Here is a 16,404-nt window from a genome sequence, read left to right as displayed (position 1 = left end):
CTTCCACCAATGTACCTGTAACATTAATATGTTGGTGCTTGCAGTCGTTTATACATAAACTTCTAAAAATGACAGTCTCTGATGAGGAAAGATCTAACCCATTTTTCTATAGGAATGCGTTCATTAAACACATTGACATTCTACAACTTAATTAGAACAGAATGCAAACAAAAATAATATCTTAACTGAGATACCATCAGATCAAGAATGATGAGCTGGGTCACAGTACATAACCAATACAATGGCATTTCACACTTTTACATTTTGGACAATATCCTTTTATTATTGCTTGTACTACATGTATATACACAATACAGAATTGTTAGATCAGGGCTGTATAGCAATGAAAATCTATACAATAAAATTATCTGCATGAATTATAGAAATAATATCAATAACCTAACATCCTATTAACATTCATTCATCATAAATCTAGAAATGATCATTACAATTTACCTACCTATCATAATCCTGGATTATCTCCCCTACTGCCTGAATGGCAGCTGAGTATTGGTTAGGTTGGTATGGATTTAGGTAATGTAATGATGTAGTTTGTGATGGGTCACCATTTGATGCTGTGAAATCTATTGCAACTGTAAAATTTAACTGGGTCCTGAAATTAATGATTATGTTGGTATGCATAAATAGTTCTAACAAATAATTTGCATAAAAAGTATTAAAATGTAACATAATTTTCATGGTAAGAAACATTTGAATGATCAATCGATGTCATCATAAAAGAAACATTGTAACTAATTTCTGGATGTTAACCTATACATTAATGCTTACCCTCCTTTGACATAGTCCAAAAATGATGGATTCTGTTCTATCTTACAACTCTGTAGGTGTAGCTGTAAATTATGAACAACTTTTAGAATATGTACAGAAATAATGTGTACACTTAATAAATTCTTATCACCTTTTGGTGTTTGAAGTTTTTTTTTGTGTATTGTCCTAAGAGTATGCAAGAACATGCTTATGTAAAAAAGCATGCACAAATGGTAACTGAATGTCATTAAAATTAGCAAAGGATGGAAAGCTTGGCATTTATAAACATAAAATATGTAACCAACCTTGACCTCTTACCTTCGAACTAATAATTAACAGGGTTGAAGATTTTCAAATGAATAAGTATGTACTATAGTTTGGCTTAAAACATGGTTGCAAGATTGTTAATGAAGGATAGATGTCAATAGTCAAAAAAAAAATATATATATATATCTTTATAACTTACTGAGCAAGGGGATTACAAAAGTTTTCTTAACAATGTATAGCTATTGTGTAAGGTTCAACTTGACACATTAAAGGTAAAGGGACTATTGGGACAAAAGTACAATTTTTCAATAAGCATTTCAGTATAAGTATATGATATTTACGTGTCCAGAATTTTTGTATCCTTTCTTCTTGGCTTGTTTCTTTGGATTAATAACCTACCAGTATATAAAATATACATGGATAAAATGAGACTTTTATTCACACACAAAAAAGAAGAATTTTCATTAAATCTATATTGAACCCCTAAACAAAGCAAATCTAATGTAACAGTTCAAATGATTGGTGAACTATGATTTTAACATGTAACATCATTAAATAATCATATTTTGAAGATAAAAAGGTCTGTTTTTATTTCAAAAATAATCATCAGTGTAAAATTGATCGTAAGTTCTGATAGAACAATGTAACAATTCAATAGAATTTACACTTCTAACATTTTTGTGAAAATGTCTGCTGTTACATATCTATCAGGAAGTCAAGTCATTCTAAAATATTGTATTTTCTTTTCATTACTTTACATTAATTTTCAGGATCTTTCTATATCTATTGAAACATTTACAAATTGGTGTTTACCTACTAAAATAATAAATTTTAAAGACATTTTTAAAACAAGCACTAATAAAACTCTCCATTTACACCACAGAGCCCTCCCCCCCCCACCCCAAACCCTGATACTTGTATTTCAATAAAAAAAACTCAGAAGCTATATACCATAAACATCCCTAGAAAGATACTGTCTACTGATAATGAACTCTCCAGCTATACCACAAACATCCCTAGAAAGATACTGTCTACTGATAATGAACTCTCCAGCTATACCACGAACATCCCTAGAAAGATACTGTCTACTGATAACGAACTCTCCAGCTATACCACAAACATCCCTAGAAAGATACTGTCTACTGATAACGAACTCTCCAGCTATACCACAAACATCCCTAGAAAGATCCTGTCTACTGATAACGAACTCTCCAGCTATACCACGAACATCCCTAGAAAGATACTGTCTACTGATAACGAACTCTCCAGCCATACCACGAACATCCCTAGAAAGATCCTGTCTACTGATAACGAACTCTCCAGCTATACCACAAACATCCCTAGAAAGATACTGTCTACTGATAACGAACTCTCCAGCTATACCACAAACATCCCTAGAAAGATCCTGTCTACTGATAACGAACTCTCCAGCTATACCACAAACATCCCTAGAAAGATACTGTCTACTGACAACGAACTCTCCAGCTATACCACAAACATCCCTAGAAAGATACTGTCTACTGATAACGAACTCTCCAGCTATACCACGAACATCCCTAGAAAGATCCTGTCTACTGATAACGAACTCTCAAGCTATACCACAAACATCCCTAGAAAGATACTGTCTACTGATAACGAACTCTCCAGCTATACCACAAACATCCCTAGAAAGATCCTGTCTACTGATAACGAACTCTCCAGCTATACCACAAACATCCCTAGAAAGATACTGTCTACTGACAACGAACTCTCCAGCTATACCACAAACATCCCTAGAAAGATACTGTCTACTGATAACGAACTCTCCAGCTATACCACGAACATCCCTAGAAAGATCCTGTCTACTGATAACGAACTCTCAAGCTATACCACAAACATCCCTAGAAAGATACTGTCTACTGATAACGAACTCTCAAGCTATACCACAAACATCCCTAGAAAGATACTGTCTACTGATAATGAACTCTCCAGCTATACCACAAACATCCCTAGAAAGATACTGTCTACTGATAACAAACTCTCCAGCTATACCACAAACATCCCTAGAAAGATACTGTCTACTGATAATGAACTCTCAAGCTATACCACGAACATCCCTAGAAAGATACTGTCTACTGATAATGAACTCTCCAGCTATACCACGAACATCCCTAGAAAGATACTGTCTACTGATAACAAACTCTCCAGCTATACCACAAACATCCCTAGAAAGATACTGTCTACTGATAATGAACTCTCAAGCTATACCACGAACATCCCTAGAAAGATACTATCTACTGATAATGAACTCTCAAGCTATACCACGAACATCCCTAGAAAGATACTGTCTACTGATAACAAACTCTCCAGCTATACCACAAACATCCCTAGAAAGATACTGTCTACTGATAACAAACTCTCCAGCTATACCACAAACATCCCTAGAAAGATACTGTCTACAAACAACATACTCCAGCAATACCAATAATACCACCAATACCAAATTTTCAATAACACAATACATACATCATAATTGTTATCAGGGCATCCTCCTTTCTTCAGTTGTGTCATGGTTGTTGTACATATACCAATCAGATCATGGCTGCTAAAACAAATGGGATGTTTCAATAATACAGCATGTTAGAATAAACTGTTGATGTTATATACAAAAATAATTTTGGGGGATTCATAAAGTACAAATAACGAATATTTAGCCAATGCCCACACCCAGCATTTGTTGATGACCAAAGCCAGAAATCATAAACATCACATTGCACACCTGTATAAAACTTGCGTCAGAATACCGGGTGACTGTGACAAGTAACTGCAGAAAAAATTGCTAACTAAAAATATGTAAGAGACAGAAAGATGGCTGGACAAGGGAAAAACAGTATATATCCCCTCCTTTGGAATGGGGGTATAATAATACATGGGTCATGGGGAAATCTGTTACACTTCAGCCAATTTATTGGCCAAATGAAAAACAGCATAGTATACTATATAAATGACATAGCTAAGAGGGTTATAAGAGCAGTTTCCTACCCAAATAGTTCATTGTCACTCTGAGGCAATGCAATGCAACACTAGACAAATATCAACTAGTGAACAAGCTCACAAAGAAAATATCCCTGCTTCAAATGATGGAGTTAAATGTATAAATAAAAGCTCAATTATCTCTCTTTTTAGTCCTCTGACATAATCTATATTCTTTCATGCATATCTACAGACATGTACAATGCCTAACCTTCCTAAACAATTACATTAAAATCCCTTGAGCAGTTTATAAGGAGTTGGGCTGATAAGTAAAACCCTTAAGTTGCATTATCTCCCTTTGGAGTCATCCAACAGTTATCATATTCCTTCATGCACATCTACATATGATGCTTGACCTTCCTGTAAAATTTCATAAAAATGCCCAGAGTGGTTTAGGAGGAGTTGCGATGACAACTTATAAAATCCTTATGTTGGATTATTTCCCTTTAGAGTTCTTGGACAGTAATTAAATTCCTTAATGTACATCTACATATGATGCCCAAACTTCCTAAGAAATTTCATCAAAATCCTTTGAGTGTTTAGGAGGAGACACGAAATGTAGGTACTTCCAATATTCCCCCAAACTTTGTATAATTAATTTAGCTGACAAAACTTGAGATGTGAAAGAGTAATCAAGGAAACCTAGGTTACAGTCGTAATCACAAGAATGTAATACAGGGACAAAGACCAGACATGGAAAACAGACATAAACAACAAAGAATATAAAGTAACTAAAATCATACATACAAAGTAACAAAGGCAAATGAGCAACTCGGACTCCACTAAAAACTGGGAGCATGGATCAGGTGCACCGGTAGGGTAAGTGTCCTCTGCTTTTCTAGAAACACCCGTCGAGTTGCTCATAAAAAGTCAAGTCCGGGGTCAGCGAAAGAGGAAAGGAAAAATATGACACGTAGAACAAATCAGTTTTCATGGTGCAGATGAATACAACGTAACGATCCACGAGTTCATGATGACAACCATAAAACTTCCTCAGTGATGACTTCAATCTTGAACAACATAATCCTGTTCCAAAAGTTTATTTGCTAGAATTCTAGGGCCATACAAAAAGTCTACATAGTTTCTAAAGCTCTGGCAATACATATGAGTTGTGATATGAAAACTCCATATGCAGGTGCTGAAGGAATGTTGCCACAGATGAAAGGAAAGTTAACAATTTTTAATGAAACATCATCCCATTTGTCGTAAAGTTTGGTCAATAGTTTTCCTTTACCATCAATTTCTAAGTGTAGGTCAAGATATGAGGCTGACTTCACAGTGTCTGTAGTATCCTTTTTCTCAAGTTCTTTTGGGTAAACGCGATGTATCAAATCCCCAAAATTAGGATTGTTTAAAGGTAATACGTCATCTATATAGCAGAAACTGAAATTAAAGGATCCAGCTAAACAATATTTTTTTTCCAGATCAGATCAGCTATAAAGTCAGCCTCGTTCGAGTGAAACTGTCACGAAAAAGATATATAAATAGGATCTAAAAATCTTTCTATGAAATATGGGTATAGAATGTAGGGAGCCTTTGTGATAACATATTGAAAACTAGTTTACAGCCCCAGTGAAGTGTTTTCAAAAGACATAAGATAACATTTCAAAGAGAACACAAGTGGATGATCCATATCTTTGCATTGTAATGAGCCACTTTGCATACATGTGATAAAGTCATTTGCAAAAAAATTTAGTTCATGAATATTCATAACCTAAAAGATTGTGGCTCAAAAATGCTAATTCTTGAAATTTGTGATATATCAGAAATAAGTTTTACTTCCAATACTTACCCAATATTAGTAATGTATGCACATCTTCATATGGTAATTAATTCATGAACAAAATATCAGTTCAAAGTTTAGCTTATCTTTTTTTTTTAAGATTTTGTACTCAAAACCTGATTCTCAAACAGAAGTTTTTTTATAATAGAGTTTATCCAAATTTTACCAAATCTCCAAATGGTACTTGATACAAGATTAGCAATATATTGACTGAAGTTTTTGATGTTTTGTTCTTACAATCAAAATTTTTTGAAAGACAAACAGACAAAGGGACAACTATAGACCACCTGAATCAGAAATCCAGAGTGATGAACTTGGGCAGTTCTAAAGCGGAGGTGACAAAGTTAATCATGGGACACAGAGTATGTGTTAAAGGTGTAAGTCATTGATATGCAACACAAGGGTATGTGACATGAGATAATACAACATACACAATTATAACGTTTTTTTTTTTTTTTTTTTAAATATATTGATTAAAAAGCATTCTGAAAAAGACCATTGTTGCTTGACCACAAAATTCTGATCAGTCAAAAAAATATTTATAAGGGTCAACCACCAAGGCTTATTGATTTGAACAATACTTTATATACAGTCAAACCTCGGTAGCTCTAACTCCAAGGGACCATTGAAATGTGTTCCAGTTATTGGAAGTTCGAGAAATTGAAGTTTGTATATTTCCAGATTTTTTTCATTGTCGGTCCGAGTTCGAATTTATTGTTAGAAATTGCTTACTTCCTACGAAGTTGTGTTAGTTCATGGATCTTTTTCATTCGCTTTCAGAAGATTATTGATTTGTGGACATTAAAATTGCTGTGTTCGCACATAAAAACGTTCAGAGTTCAAGTTCCTTGGTTAGTTATTTGTTTTCATCCAATTTTCTTTCATGCTTTCATCATACCGACTTCGGAAAATTCTCGAACTTCAATCAGTATTATGTTAAGATCAAAACTACCTAATTAGTGATGACTTAAGTATTACCTGTAATTAACTAAAATGACATTGATTAATGATAGGGTTTGAGTTTTTCACACCTTTTTTTACCCAAGCTGACAAAATGGCTAATGAGTTCAAGTTAGTGAGGGTTATTCTCTAAGATTTATTACCAAGCGGACCGACTAGTCAGTTCAAGTGTTCGAGAAAACCATGGTTATTTATATTGATTATACAGGAGAAAATTTTGGTACTTTGAATTGTGTTTGAGAAATCCCGGGTGTTCGAGCCATCCGAGTTCTAGTGATTGAAGTTCGCCTGTAGTAAAACTGTGTGACCTGTCTTGACAAATCAGAACATACGAAAAAGTTAAATGATCATAATACAATGTAAAGGTAAACAATATGAACAAATACAAATAAAAGTATTAAGATAGAATAGTCTCAACCTTTCTTCAACTGTCTATTTTAAATAATTGCTTGTTTTTTCTTCTTTTAAATGGTTTCATCATAACAAATGAAGCAGTTTGGAATGCTGACTAAAGTCAATACAGAACTGAATGAGGTGTGGAAGGCATGTGATAAATTCATAAAAACTTAGTGTCTTTTCAACATGTTTCTAAAGGAACAAACAGGTTAGTGTAGAGACAAAGAAAATCCATACAATTAGAGTAAAATATTTGTTATATTGTTAAGTTAACAACATGTTAGTTGCATTGGTAGATATCCCCTTTTGTTGGAAAATTTTGTTAATTTTGTCAAAGAGCAAATAATAGCCACAAACCAATTGATTATCCTATTTATCAGATAAATTTTCTCCATAATTGGTATTTTTAGCATTAAATTTAAATATTTTGTGATCAGCAGATTGTTATTCATATTCTGACATTTTTGTGGGAAAAGAGTCAAAAAGTGAAATTACCTAATTCATTTCACAACATGGATTATCAAAATATTTTACAAACATATGATAAATCACTGCTACCTATATAAAAATTATATATTTCCTTGGTAAATATAACAGGTCAAGGTTTCTGAGAATGATGTAACATTTTTAATAAGACAAAAGAAATCACAAATACCATTAATATTTCAAACATGATAATTTATTACCTACCTTCCATCACTATCCCAGTCATAACATTCTATCTTAATTGATCTGAAATAATGATAAATATACATTCCAAAATAATGTCTGAACAACATAAGTATTTTTTTTTTCAACTCCACGATAAAGAGAAAAAATCAAACAGGTCTTACTTTAATATATTAGTTTATCAGATATATTAGGCCTTTCACTAGAAAAAATACAAACAATTTATAATATCGAACTGCGGAGTTTCCATATATACATAAAAGATGGCCATGGAGACATTTCTACTTAAAATATTTTATGTTTTGTTTTACCAGTTTCTGTCTCTTAATCAAAAATACTATTTTAATACAGTTACAAGGAAGTATCATTAAATCAAAATCATTGTTCTAAAATAACAACCCAACCCTGCTGTGATGAGTAGCTGCTGAGAAAACTGTGATTAAAAAAATTGTTATGGAAACAAGGGAAAAATAGTATACCCCCTCACCTTTACAGCTAGGGTATAAATATATATCTCTTATTATTACAAACATGAAGGCATAACCCTACACATACAGGAAGCATTCCTAAATGTACAAAAAGCAAACAAAATCTCTTAAAATGTATGCTCTATCTGTATAATTTGTTTGTTTGTTTGTTGGGGTTTAACGTCCGAGCAGCAATATTTCAGCTATATTCAGACAATGAACACGAAATGGATGACAAAATGAACATGAAATGATAAAAAAAAAGTATGGGTCACAAGGACAACAGGGTTGACAAATTTTGATTGCCACTAGAAAAAGGGGGGTTGGGTAAGGTCGGGCAATTTAGCCTCCTGTGGAGGAGCGCAAAGGTTCCTACTCCTATCGAATACCACAGCAGGGTTCTTTAACGTGTGAGGAACGTGGCATCTTTCCCAACACGGTGCACCACTATGGTTTGCGGTCAGGTTTTCCGTATTATAGCCTGACAACCCCAGCATGTAACATGCCAGGGGTACCCCATTCCACCACCTGGGGCACACATCCCAGTTGCTCTGTGGGCAGAGCGCCTAGCCCCCGGCTAGGTTTCTGAGCACTATTTAGTCGCCTTATACGACAAGCTTAGCGCTGCTGCAGGTCTATTCTTTTGACACCCGGACCTGCACGTGGCAAAATGAACATGAAATGATGATGAAATGAAAAAGGGATGGGACACAAAGATAATGGGGTCGACATATTTTGATTGCCACTGGAAATGGGGAGAGGTGGGTAGGGTTGGGCAATTTAGCCTCCTGTGGCGGAGCCCTATGGTTCCTACTCCGGGAGAATACCACAGTAGGGTTCTTTAACGTGCGAGGAACGTGGCATCTTTCCCAACACGGTGCACCACTATGGTTTACGGTCAGGTTTTCCGTATTATAGCCTGACAACCCCAGCATGTAACACGCCAGGGGTACCCCATTCCACCACCTGGGGCACACATCCCAGTTGCTCTGTGGGCAGAGCGCCCTAGCCCCGGCTAGGGTTCTGAGCACTATTTAGTCGCCTTTTACGACAAGCTTAGCGCTGCTGTAGGTCTATTCTTTTAACACCCAGACCTGCACGTGTGGGCAGAGCGCCTAGCCCCCGGCTAGGTTTCTGAGCACTGTTTAGTCGCCTTTTACGACAAGCTTAGTGCTGCTGCAGGCCTATTCTTTTAACACCCGGACCTGCACGGGGCTCTATCTGTATAAAGACACACACCAAATAAAAAATGAATCCATCCATTGGGAGCACAGATTTTTGTGACAAAAATTTTCTCTATCATTCCACAATGGCAATGTCGAACAAAAGGGAACCTGATTTCTTTTAGCACCAAAAATTGCTTATAATGTATGCCCATTCTATATAAAGCCACACATTTGAAATTAATCAACCATTGGGAGCCAAGATAATTGCCATGAAATTTGGACAGACGTATGAACAGAATGACGGACAGACAAGGAGATTCCACTTGTTGAGTGGGGGTATAATATAGTAATGGGAAAAAAAGTTTCAAATTTTCATTTAAATTCATTAGTCAGAAAACTTCAAGTGTGCATAAACACCTATTAATTGCAGATATTCACTTGAATGTTTTATACAATATGGTCTGCTTTATTGTAAAATTCATTGTGAAAACTCTCCACAGAATGATGATCAAATGCTTTAGTCATAAATCATAATCATATCCGATATTTAAAAAAAGTAGGCTATTTTTCAAGATCAGATTTGTGAATTCATATTTTGCTACACCTTAGTGACCTACTGGTATCTTTTTCTAGACAGAAATTTTTTTTCTGATTTCCAATCAGGAAAACTGAATTGGGATGTCTAGAAAATGGAAGAAAAGCATAAATGTGTTTAAATATAAAAAAAAAATCCCATCTTCAAATGATTAACCTTGTTCATGGGGTACCAACTTTCGTGGTTTTGTGAGTTCGGTAAACCACAGAATTTGGTAACCAACGAAAAGCAAATTGTCCACTTGTATGTACGATAGAGCTGTCAAATCCACGAATTCAAGAATTAACAAACTGATAAGTTTTCCCTAAACCATGAATAATTGGTATCAACGAATAAATGTACTTTCACAGTATGAGAATATACTCAGTTTAACTTACCTATCATAATCTCCATTACAAAGTGCTCTTACTGATACAGAAAAAGGTCTCCATGTGGGATCCAATGTGTTCTTGATCACTTCAGTTTTATGTACAGCTGTGTAGCTGTAAAATATAAAGTTTTACAGAATTTTCTCCCATTATAAGCGAGTGATTAAAAGTACACATGACTTTTTAACCACCAGGTTTTGAAAAAAAATTCAGCGAGTTTTCCCATCGTTTTGTATTTCCCAGTTTTCTACAGACTTCATGGGAGAAACAGATTCTCCTCCAATGCTCTTGGAGATTACAAGATTTATCCAGTTGAATTTTAGATATAACCCACTCACTGAAGGTCATGGGTTGAAATCTTTAAAAAAAAACTCGAGAAGAGAAAGACAAAGTAAAATCCATATTTATTTTTTTTTACTTTACTTTAAATGACACTCATGTGGAAGTTGACTGAAAATAAAATAAAATGATTGTTTAATATAAATGTGATCCTTAACTCATTATTTTACTATCATAGCCAAAAAATGACATACATTTTAAGAGGCTGTCCATGTAAAAACTAGGTAGTTTCTATGATAAAGGTGGCACATGGTGAATTTTATCCCATCAAATTTTTTATTCAAATGAAATGTTTATATCACATGTACTTCAAATGGTATGAAGATTTTTTTAAAATCTACAATGGATGGTTCAGGAAGTAATTTTAGAATTATTTTAGAAAACCCAATTTTGCACAAAATGAAAAAAGTTATCTCCCTTCTCAAGGACCTTCAATGCTTTCTATGTTATTTATTTCTCTTTAACTGTTGCAGTTAATAAAAACCCAACATTTAACTTTAAGAATGCATTTGCCATATGAAAAAAAAAATTATCATGTGCCACCCACTGCCAGGCTTTTGCAATTAAAAATACATTTCTTGACATACCAGCAAATATATTATGATTAACAAGGCAAAGCAGTTTTGGGTTCCATTAATGTATTGGAGACAAAACTAAAATAAAGGAAACTCTATAAACTCCATTTTAAAGCCTCTATATACAATTTAAAGGAATTTTGAACCTTGGTAAACCTAACACCTGCCTAAACTGAACCAATTTTTAAAGTCCAAAGGGGTTTGGTAAAGACCAGTAATTTTTGTGTATTGATACAATTTTACTTCTCTGATCTATCAAATACTGTAATCCTGTGCTGCTTCTTTTTTTATGAGTTTCTGCAGTCAATTTACTTTTACACAGTTTAAAGTTCCTAAAATAGTATTTTAATGTTCATAACAGTTTAATTTTTTCATTATAAGTCTTACAGCGAAAAAAAGTGAAAATAAAAATGCTGCAAAAACTGTTTATACATGTATTACAAACCTATTGTCTTCATTTACTTTGTAGAAAATCAAGAACGGATCCGACTTTCCAAAGAAATCTTTCTTGTCTAACTTAGTAGCACTAAAATGAAGTGTGGCTGTTTCCTGGTCAACAGAAAAAAACATAATTAACAGATGTAATATGGCTTGCTTACAGTGAAAGCACTGTTGTGGGACACCAAATTTCATGGTTTTCATGGGTAGGCCAAACCACAAAATTTGGTAACCAACAAAATGGAGATTTCCATTGATCTGTATACTAAACGCCTAAAAACCTTGAATTCAAGAATCCAAGAACTTGTGTTTCATCCCTAATCCATGAAAATTGGTATCCATGAATACAAATACTTTGACAGTATAGAAAAAATTATAATTTCAAGTTTCAAACAGAACACGACAAAATGCTGTAATATTGAGTTTGTATTTAATGACAAAACCAAAAGAAACCTACTTTTGCTAAGCCTATTACATTCTTTTTTTAAATTTTAACTAGACCACATAAAAGAACGATTTTGTCCATTGACACTTAAAATATGAATCACCATAAAATCTTCTAGTCAAGTGCTAAGAAGCTGAAAGGATTAGTGAAAAAATTTCATATTTAGCATGTTTTTTTTTCACATAAATTAAAGTCTAGTCAAAACAAAAGTTGGAGTCAACAAAAATAAAACTATATTGGAAAATAATTTAAAGAGAACTGTATAAGATTGTTAAATGTCAAACATATTTTTTTTGTTCTTAGAAAACCTGAATGAAATGTGATCAAAATTCATATTCAAATATTGTATTGATCATAATTTTATTTAATAGGATGTTTGGGTCAGAAAGAAATTCAACCAAGAGATATTACAACTCATTTAAATTTGCTATAAATCTTAAATTTAACATATAGGGATTAGTTACCTTGTTGGAACTAACTTCTTCTGCTCTCACTGAAAATCATAAACATATTTATTGCATGTATATAAAATTTATACTTGTAAAAATCCTCCATTTTTCAGGTTAAAGGCAATTATTTCAGCACTAATTCTCCATAAAAATTTTTAGTTTACAATAAAGAAACTTTAAATGAACATTTCATTAATGCTAAGGAAAATGATGTTGAAAAAGTTTTTATGAGCTATTACAGCTAGTTGAAAAGGACCAGTTCCAATTTTAATACAAATCTAGTTTGTTTCTATTTAAATTACCCACTAGCCTACATAAATTAGTACTGAAATTGAAACTGGTCTTTTTCAATTAGCTGTAATAGGAAATCAACTATTTTGAGCAATCTTTTTGTTAATGTATGCCTTCAACATGTATTAATATTTTGCAGCTGAACATCTGAAAAAAAAACATTTCCTTCATCTTTATCCAAATGAATAAAGTCCAAAAACAAATGTACCTGTATCATCAAGAACAGACATACACACTTAATAAATAATGGTTTGACTTAACACCTTTTTAATTAACTCACCTGTAATTCGTCCCAAACCTGGGATGCCCCTAAAATAAAAAAAAAAGGGAATGGCAATATTTCAAAAATACATTTATGATTTTGCTGAAAATTGACAAAATTGAACTTTAAAGTTCTGAAGAACTATATATATTCTGAAAATAATAAAATTGAACTGTTCTGGAAACCATCATGGGAAGGACATAAGGACAGACAAGCAACTTTTCAGAAAGTATCATATAATACCTCACCACTTCATGAGGCCAGGTCTAAAAATCATATCTTATGTATACTGATACCCTTAGTTAACACACTGTCTATCATTCCATTTTATCATTATTTTACCCCAGGATGGCATTCTGATTTATGTCAGCATAATTCACCCTCAGCAACAGAGGTAAAACAATGATAATATGGAGCCTCTGTGAATTGTTTCAACTTTGAAGCACATCAAATTAGAATTTAAGAACAATCTTAGATAAAGACTCATGAGACTCATTTGTTTAGGTTTAAACCCAAATATCTAAAAAATATTTCTTATAAACCTGTTTCATGTAGCACATTGACAATTAAGTGGTATAGTGCTGTGCTTTAATGACATAGTGAAACACTGTTTATGAAGTAACTGACAAAAAATGAAGGAAGTAATTTATCAAATATATACTCTGCAATGTTTGAATTATATTTGTTTAATACTTTGTGAGTACCAGATTACACAAAGGTCTCCCTAAGAATACCAGATGGACAGACGGACAGATGGATGGACAGAGTCAAGTCGCTACTAGACCAACTTTCACTGTGGTGACACAGGTAAAAAACAATAATACAATAAAACTGACATGTACATAATGGTGTACAGAATGGTGTACAGAATTTAACAAAAATTTGAATATCATTTTAACATCAAATTTCTTACTAACAACAAATGGTTACAAAGAAAATGTTTCAATATTTAGAATATTACAATAAGGGCTGTTCCATTTAAATATACATAGGAAGGGAGGATGCATATTTTTTTGTTTTTCTCTTGGTGGGGGAGGGGGGGTTAAAAAATATTTTTTTTATATATTTTGGTGGGGTTATGTTTGATTAATTGAATCATGTTGGTAGGGGTGAAATTTCATCTCTAAAATTCAATACACCTGGGGGTTGGGAGATTTTGATGCTCTGTTTTCCCAAAATTTAGAACTGCATGTGTGTTGATCAGTTTTTTTGATATTTTATTTTTTTCTGGTGGTAGGGAGCATCTACAGAATCTGTACTATGTTGGGGGTGGGGGTTTGCAACTTTTTTTTATATTGGGGGGGGGGGGTTACAAGTTGTGTTACCCCTCCCCTTGTAAATATAAATGGAACAGCCCTGAATAATACAACTCTAACATGAATAAAATGTTATGTATTTTTCATTTCATGTAGAGGTATTAAAATAATGTGATTTAAACAGAATTAACTAAAAAAATCTTTTTTTTTAAATTTTATTGTAACTAAATAATCCTGATTAGCAAACTGAAATATTGTTAGTTTGTTTTGAAAAAATTGTGACCTTACGATCATACTGATTATTACTTTGGAAGGATAAAACTCAAAATATTACTATATAAATTGTTTGTTTAAAAAAAGTAGAACATTATAATTCTGAATTACATACTCTAGCTTCTTGTCTAACTTTCCACCAAATCCCATAATCTCTCCTAGGGTACACTCAAGTCTTCCCAAAAAATCCTTAAAAAAAATAAATAACATTTAGATCTGCATCTACAATTAGATAAACATGAGGTGGAGACCATCCAGTAAAAAAGGATATTTGATACAAAGTAATTAAGGCAACATATTTATTCTTAACTTACAAACACAACGACATACATTATTATGATAGACATAACTTTTAGAATGTTCTGAAATCACCAAGGACAATATAAAATATAGCAAAATTAGTAAATTGGGAGATAAAACAGCAGTTAAAAGTCATCTGCTCTTATATAATCATAGAGTGTTGGTTGATGTAATTACTTCCTAGCTTGACATGGTTTGAAAGATACAGTAAGGGCTGGAAATTAAGAGTGATCACAAGATAAACAAAAGTTGTAGTTTTCAATGAAAGAAAAGCAAGATTAAATCACAAATTCTAACTTAATGTTGTAAGATATTGATACTGTAGACATTTATTCTTACTTAGGTGTGTTATTTAGTTATAATGGGAGTTTCCATAAAGTAAAGAAAAGGTTGTGTGATCAAAGCCAAAAGGTCATTTATGATTTGTATGCAAAAATTTTAAAAAATTAAGTATACCAATTGATTTACAGCTTAAATTTTCTGACTCATTTATAAGTCCAATACCATTGTATGCATCTGAAGTTTAGGGCTCCAGCAAAACAGATGAAATGGAAAAAATACATTTACAATTCTATAAGAAAATGTTGAGAGTTCGAAATACCACACCTAACTATATGATCAATGGAGAATTAGATTGATTTCCTTTAACAATTAATATCAAATGTAGAATGGTAATGTTTTGGAACAACCTTCTGCTAAACATTGCAAAGCTATCCTCAGTAATATACAAGGTTATGTTAAAATTACATTCTTTAGACCCAGAAAACTTAAAGATGATGTTAAATCAACTTTTGATGATACTGGATTATCATTCATCTGGAATGACCAAATACCATTAGAAAAGCAAGTATTAAATTTAATGCTTTCAGTACAATTGATAAATTTATACAACATTGGCAGTCTAACATGTCTAACTCAAGTCATGGCGACTTCTATTCAAAATTTAAGACTACTTTTGGCCTAGAAAATTACCTGCTATGTTTACAACAAGCAAATATACTGTTTATTTCTAAATTCAGATGCTCAAATGCACTGCAGTCTTTTTATAAATATTAGACAAGAGATGATTCATGCTTTTATTTCTTATCCAGACAGAGTTACACGCTATATGACCAGTCTTATTTTTTCATTCCATTGTGGCACTTTTGAGATAAAAATCATAATGATGGTTCTTTGTAAGAGTTATCTTTCTTGATTTAGTTTTTAGTAACGGAAGCCATGTTTTTCAACATATCAAAAATCCCCACATCAGTTTTATGTAGGATACCCCAAGGAACATTCATACCAAGTTTGGTTCAAATTGGTCAAGTAGTGTCAGGGGAGAA

At 33.0% G+C, this 16,404-nt stretch overlaps 1 protein-coding gene across 2 annotated transcripts in view; it reads right to left on the bottom strand.

Moving 5' to 3' along the window:
• The window catches only part of LOC148629175 (copine-8-like), a 36,972-nt gene that overhangs the window by 6,345 nt on the left and 14,223 nt on the right, over positions 1-16,404 (bottom strand). Inside the window, exons 5-14 of one of the 2 annotated variants that reach the window (XM_088545600.1) lie at positions 14,895-14,968; positions 13,269-13,297; positions 12,713-12,741; positions 11,811-11,914; positions 10,461-10,565; positions 7,877-7,918; positions 3,541-3,619; positions 1,377-1,430; positions 790-851; positions 461-613 (exon numbers count right to left, since the gene is read on the bottom strand). In XM_088545600.1, the coding sequence (XP_088401726.1) occupies positions 461-613; positions 790-851; positions 1,377-1,430; positions 3,541-3,619; positions 7,877-7,918; positions 10,461-10,565; positions 11,811-11,914; positions 12,713-12,741; positions 13,269-13,297; positions 14,895-14,968 (731 nt within the window). The remainder of the gene's footprint in view (positions 1-460; positions 614-789; positions 852-1,376; positions 1,431-3,540; positions 3,620-7,876; positions 7,919-10,460; positions 10,566-11,810; positions 11,915-12,712; positions 12,742-13,268; positions 13,298-14,894; positions 14,969-16,404) is intronic. The other variant, XM_088545611.1, reaches the window with a different exon arrangement.

The sequence above is a fragment of the Perna viridis genome, chromosome 1 (assembly GCF_037379345.1).
Source record: "Perna viridis isolate PV_CMFRI_1.1 ecotype Kerala chromosome 1, ASM3737934v1, whole genome shotgun sequence".
In the NCBI taxonomy this organism is placed as follows: Eukaryota; Metazoa; Mollusca; class Bivalvia; order Mytilida; family Mytilidae; genus Perna; species Perna viridis.
Note: the sequence above shows the minus strand (reverse complement) of the source record. Positions and strands in the feature narration are given on the sequence as shown.